This window comes from Candida theae (assembly GCF_024610275.1).
Source record: "Candida theae strain CBS 12239 chromosome Unknown scaffold80, whole genome shotgun sequence".
Lineage (NCBI taxonomy): Eukaryota > Fungi > Ascomycota > Pichiomycetes > Serinales > Debaryomycetaceae > Lodderomyces > Lodderomyces theae.
This window is the reverse complement of record NW_026261459.1, coordinates 22,387-29,290: the sequence shown is the minus strand read 5'-3', so window position 1 is coordinate 29,290 and position 6,904 is coordinate 22,387. Positions and strand designations below refer to the sequence as shown.

General features: G+C 37.9%; 1 protein-coding gene across 1 annotated transcript; it reads right to left on the bottom strand. All coding sequences in view use genetic code 12, as the record gives it.

Annotated features, from left to right (window-relative positions):
* Positions 1-546: 546 nt before the first annotated feature.
* Positions 547-3,054, bottom strand: TEC1 (transcription factor TEC1; the record flags this gene model as incomplete). Its single annotated transcript, XM_051753575.1, has 1 exon — positions 547-3,054. One exon carries the CDS (start codon positions 3,052-3,054, stop codon positions 547-549), a length of 2,508 nt encoding a protein of 835 aa, XP_051607425.1.
* Between the last annotated feature and the right edge of the window lie 3,850 nt (positions 3,055-6,904).

The window sequence follows — 6,904 nt, the reverse complement described above, 5'->3', positions numbered from 1 at the left end:
TTTCTCAGCGTCAGCTAGAATATCATCGATGTCGTAATATGACATGCTTTTCAAGAGATGCTAAAAAAGGGTTTCTGGTGTAGCTGCTATGTAGAAATTGTCCGTGTGTGTCTGTGTGTGTATGTGTGTGTGTGTGTGTGTGTGTGTGTGTGTGTGTGTGTGTGTGTGTAGAAAGATGTAGATAAAGTAGGTAGACAGTAGATTCAAGTCTTGTTGCTGTTGCTTTTGTTAATTTTCAGAGTCACAAATGGATTTCTTTAATTAATCGCATCGTTTTTTTTTTAACCTCGTCCTCGGTCTAATGTCGCACAAAGCTGCATACAGAGGATTGAAGTTTTGCAGAGGATAACTCCAATAGCACTCTCCCGTCATCTATCATAGACATATTCGACGATGCTCTTCGATTATACATAATCTAATACAATGATACTAAATACAATACTAAAAATAATGAAACTAAAAAAAATAAAAAACAAAAAATAAAGAGAACAACTCAGTTGATAAATTGCAGCTTTGGAGAAAACTCCCTTGAATTGAAAGTATATATCAATAGTCACTGGTATACCCTTGTGTAAACCCTTGGTTCGCATACTGATACTCCTGAAAATTGGAAACTGGTTCCAAATGCACAGAGCCTGTTGGAACCATCATAAGATCCATGTGAGCCGATTGATGTAGCTTGTATCCCGAGTGTGGGTGAACATGGTGGTAGTGGACAGGAATCTGAGGCTGCATTTGGATCTCGTAATCTGGATGAATATGCAGGTATGAGAAAGATGACTGTTGTTGTGATACATGGTGAAATGGATGGCTCTGGTTCGAGAGTGTAGCCTCTGTGTCAAAGACATGTTGTTGCTGTTGTAGTAGTTGTTGCTGTTGCAGATATGCATCGCCGACAAAGAACTGGCGTACATTTTGTGGCTCTGGTCCAAACTCACCATGTAGTGAAGGGAGCCCTTTTGAACGAGATTGTGCTGCAGTAGTGACCGTAGTGGCGGCTGTTACACCTTCACAATGATCTAAGCCAGATGTTGAGATGGATGTTGTGTTGGGACTAGTTGTAGCTTTTCCGATCTTGAAATTTGAAATTGCTGAAGGGCCTGTTTGGACAGCTGATTCCATATCATAGTCCACGGCATCGACGTTCTGATATTGGTATGACTCATCATTCGCAACATTATACGTGACAACCTGCGGTACGATCTTTTCATCCGCAGTCACCAAGTGATCATTATTGACACCACCAGGTAAGATAATTTTTGTAGTTGTCGTTATTGCCTGCACTGGGTCGTAAACTTGCAGAAACTCCCAAAGTAAAACCAACTTAACTCTGGATTTCAACACCACAAACAGCTCTTCGTCTTTCACAAAAGCGGAATCGTCCTGGTCGTGGTCACTACCACAACTACTACTATGGTGAGATTCATAAACAACTTGTTTGATTGAAAGCCCTCTTAAAGCCGTAGCTACCTCTTGAGCCAGTTTACCCATAAGCACGAACCGAGTGAACGGTTTCCAAAAGTTGCTTAAAAATTGACACTCTTCATTCAAATGGATACCAGACTGATTATATTTGGATACTTGCTGACCATAGGAATAGATGCATGTGAATATACTAAACTGCTTTGATTTAAGCTTGGTTGTTAACAATGTTGGTGCTGGTGCTGTGGTTGTTGTTGTTGTTGTTGTTGGGGACGATGTGGATAATGATTGTGCGTGATTCTTGCATTTCAAGTTGTAGCTTGCGTGAAAGCCAGAACCAACGTCATAAAGCTTAGGTGAAAACTCATCAGGAAGGTAAATTCGAGCCATATTGTGCAACACTGGTATTTGAGGACAATTTTCAAATTCGGCCATTCCAGGGAACCGATGGGATATACTGGCATTATCATTCAATTTCAAATGCTTCAAAATACCATACTTGTTGAAGCTATTCTTTTCGATAGTCAAGAGAATGGGTTCTGAATTGCAATCAGTAATTGACATGCTAAAGTTGCCAATCTCCAATTCTGGCAAGTCTGTACTTGATGATGACAGTGTGTGACTTTTTCTTCTTCTCTTTGTGGCAGGTAAGTGGATTGGGACTATCTGAGAAGCCACACCCCCACTGCGTCCTCTCGTGGTGGCACAACCATTGCCACTCAGCTTTCTCTTCATTGAGTTACTGAAACCCAACGACTTACTAATATTGATCTTGGAAAACACAGTTTCAAATTTCTTTAAAATTTGAGCTTGATCTTGATCATTTGCAACATTGGGTCCATTATTGATCAAATCAATGATTTTGTCGTTTTGTTTCAAATTCTTTATGACTTGAATATGAGAAGACACTTGTTTTCTTGTTCTGAATTTACCCGTCTTGGTGAAGATATAATCGGATATGAGCTCGTTTCTTCCACAAGATCGACCAGCAATCTTGATCTTGTTCAAGCCATTTTTGGGAATGAATGTTAAAACTTCTTCAAAAGCTTGTTCAACATCTTCGGACCAGATATCTGTATCTTCAACACGAGAAAACCCTTCATGGTTGAGCTTGTTGGTATGTGAGAGGTCAGGGTTGGTGTGGGTGTTACTTACCAGGTCCACACTGGCATTACCTTCGTTGAAGAATGATACGTCATGATCGTTGCTACTGTGGGTGTAATAGTCGTCTTGATGAAAGCTCTTGGATCCGCTTGTACCTTCTTTCAAAGGACTGGTGCTGATATCTGTAAAATCTCCCCCATTTTGGATAAATGAAAGTTGCTCAGCAGTCAACTCGCTGTGAAGATTGAAATTTGTTGAACGAGGCATCTCCTTTCGCACCAACTTGGAAGACTCGTGAATTTGGTACAATTGTTTACCGTTAGCATCAAGTGCAACATCAACAATTATTGGCAACTTCCGTCTCTTGGAGTAATCGTCTGGTTGCTGTTGCTGTTGTTGTTCATGAAATAAAGCCGTATTCTCGTGTTCAATGGCAGTGGCAGTAAGAGCAGTATTACCTTTAGCAGAAAGTTCTTGATCGAGCAAGTCTTGTTGCAGTTTTTGTGAGAAGCCAACTTTGTAGCTCATGTTGAAATGTGGCAGGTGGAAAAAGTGAAATGAAACGTGTAGTAAATAGGAAGATGTGGGTTGTTGAAAAAGAAAAAAAAAAAAAAAAGAACGGTTATATGTTGATAAATGAGTGACTGTAGTTAAGAATAACGATAGACTGTGATGAAAAAGATATAAAACGAAAGACTAGTGTTGGGTAGTGTTGAGTAGCTGAGCAACCCCTTGAAAGATTCTTTTGAAATGTAATGTATGAAGTTGAGAAAAAAGTTATAGGTGAAAAAAAAAATAGGACGATTTGGAACTGAGCGTGATCTCACGGATACTTATATATATGCGTATTCTTGTAATTTGTGTATCAGGCTTATGTAGATTTTCTGGGAAAGTGAGTTTAAAAAGAAGAAGAGGAAGAAGAAGAAGAAGGTCGATAGTAATTTCAGTTGAAGGCTCGATTAGCTGTTTAAAATTAAAAAAAAATGTTAAAATTAAAAAAAAAAAATGTTAAAAAAAAAAGAGGGGCAAAAGAACTAAAAACAAAAACATCAAATAATTAACAACGCTTGGTTACTGTTGTTCAAATACACAAACCCCTTCAACGCCATCCTATTTTGGTAAGTTCTACGTTGTAATAATATGGTTGGTATATCTCTCTCTCTCTCTTAATTGTGCTATTCTATTAATAAATGAATGAAACGCGGGCGCGAATTGGAGAAGAAACAAAAAAAAAAAAATAAAAAAAATAAAAAAAATAAAAAAAATAAAAAAAAAAATAAAAAAAAAAATAAAAAAATTATAGACAGGAACAGTCGAATAAACAGAAGCACCCTTAATTTCTATGTTTGTTTATATTTTTATTTTTTTGTTATCTTGAACAACTTTTATACCAAAGTAATCTTATAATCTAGATCAAGAAGGTGGTAGGGTAGATAAAAGAATCGGTGTTTGATATATTTATTCAACAAAAGCACCGCAGGCACTCTATAAGGTGATCTCTGTATGTTTCTAGAATCATAGAATCGTATAGAACTGTTATGGCACTTTTGTGTAACTGTTTACATATCAAAAAAAAAAGAAAAAAAAGGTAAACAAAAAATTCGTTCCTTAAATTGTGCATCTATACACTAAACACACTACTATCATCAGCTAACTCTCGTAAACCTGCTTTGTTGATTTTAACGCAAAAAAAAAATTCCAACAAAAACTCAGTGTGACATCTGTGTGGTTATCTATAGTGACATCTTGCATAGTCTGTACGGTTGTGGAGCTGCCCCATATTCCACGTAATCACTGGCTTCTCTATTCAAATTGTTTACCCAATGACTATTTGATTCCGTCTTTTCAACTTCATTCTCGTCTTGAAAACAGACCCTCACTTCGCTTCAAACCTTCCTTTACCTCCACTAGTACACTTAGTGTATTTTTATAAACTATAGCCTTCTTCTCTTTATGGTTTGCGCCTTTTATTAGCAAAAACATGTTGTGTATTTTCTGTAATTCATTACATTCCGATACTCACTTGGCATCACCAAATTGAGCTAGTTTGAGAACAACCTCCTCTCTTGAGCCATTGTTGTGGAACCATCGGAAGAGACGTCATCGTGCACAACGATGATACCTTGTTTGGGATTGCGTTCTTTTTTTTTTTTTGGGGAAGCTCGCATCATGCCTTGGATGCGCAGATGATGCGTTCGATCAATATCAGCATTACACAGCGTCCACTGTTAACTATGCAGGGGAGTGGAAGACCCGGGAAATCCTTTCATAATTGTAGTCATTCATTAAGGGTGTGAAAAAAGAACGCGTTTGCTGCAGTTCATAACCATAAATATGTTGTCAGTTTTACGAAACAATGTCTCAAATCAAAATAAAATAAAAAAAAAAGAAAAAAAGCCACAAGCAAGATGCAAACGGCTATGCTCCTCGCAATTTTACCGAAGAATCCGTGAGTTACACAACCCTGGCTGATTCGGTACAATTGTCTATCTTTGTGCATGCTTCTTTTGCCAAATGTAAACTATACTTGACCATTTTGCTTGTAAACGAAACACGTCTACCGAAATTCAACTGTATGTGGAATGGAATTTTATTGCTGCCACCTCTGTAAGAAAGTTCAATATTGTGAAGGGAATATCAGGAATGCCTTTGAAGAGTGCTAACAGCGTTGCTGAGGAGAGCTGTTGACTTCAAAATGATCACTGAACTTAAGTGGAAACTGCGGGGATATGCAATACTCCGCTGATGACACAGACAAGCAGAGTATATCTTTCAGGATGAAACCAAGATAACATCAATAGCACTGCTTGTGAGAGCGTGTAAAGGTGTAGAATATCTAACATCCTTCCCGAGTCCCTAGCACAAAATATAGAATTCATCTATTATCTCCGGAGTACTTACCTCTAGACGAGCATAGATATGCATGATTCAGTCAGGATTCGGATAAGCAGCACATAAAAAAAAAAAAACAGAAAAGTCTTTTGGTGACAAACGAATGACTACGCTCTAAAAAAAATCTTGATCCCTGAAAACTTAATTACTAAAAGGGTTCTTCATCACTTGCACAGAGTCCATATCCCAATCACCACTCTTACACGATTTAACCAAGATGTGCATGTCGGCTAATTGTCAAGTTTGCGGTATGTTCAATGCTCATCCTTTGAATTTCAATATAAGTACTAATAGTATTTCACTCAGGAGGTAGGACCTGGAAAGGTTGTGGAAACCACGTTGCCGCAGCCATGAGCTCATATCCAAAGGAAGAATGGTGTAAATGTGAGTCAGCTAGTGGTGCTGATTTGCATGGGTTTCCTCCAAGACAAGGTGATGCTAAATGACTAGGAGATCCCAAGGATGATCCACAACAAGGATCGGGTCTTGGGCAAATTGCTGTTGTGGCAATTGCATTGGTTGTTGCTGGGGCCTTTTTTATTGTATGAGTAATTTTACTTAACGGATGCGGTTTCAAGAAGGGGAGTTTGACGGTGTTTGATGCGATGTCGGAGTTTTAATAAGTTATAATGTATACAAATATGATTTGCACTATGGAGTATTTCATTGTATTTATTCTCCAAAGTAAAAGCACGGGGACTGACGAGTCGTGACGAAGTACTCTTTTCTGTCTCGTTCATGATGGATTTCCCTTGAAATCCTGTAATGAATATTCAGTCTCATAGAATTTCAATGGAATCGTGAGCTCTCTTTGAACACGCTAGCCACTTCAGAGTAGATTTAAACCAGAGTAGAGTGCTCTATAATAGAAGCGGCTGGTGGTTGATCTCTCTCTTCCAATAGAGAAGCACCCACAACGGTCTTTAATTGGTTAAAATTACGGTAGGGAAGTCTTTGCAAAAGATTGGTCTTTTCTGTAGCATATCTAACGACACAAGTTTCTAACACCTACCATACGAAACCAGTCAGTTTCTAAAGAAAATGTCATCAATGCAGAGAAATAATGTACATATGCCGTACATACGGATAAAGGTAAAGGATAAGAACCAAGCTTAGAATTTATAACTTCGATTCTTTGAAATGACAAAAGGATTTTGAAAGTTAAAAAGCAACAGTACAACCAGCAACCAAAATCAGATCTAAGAAAATTGGAAGATACATGTGTTTTGGACACCCTGTAGTCCTTTTCAGTGACTTAAGTATCTAGGCTCATGTCTATTTCGGGTTTGGATTCGTTCAAGATTTTATGTTACTTGTTAATTCTAGACATATTCTTTTCTATAAAATGGTTCTGTGGTCTAGTTGGTTATGGCATATGCTTAACACGCATAACGTCCCCAGTTCGATCCTGGGCAGAATCATTTACTTTTTTTTACCAAGCTTTTCTTTTTTTTTTTGTTAAAGACACTCATGGAAAAAGTTAAAG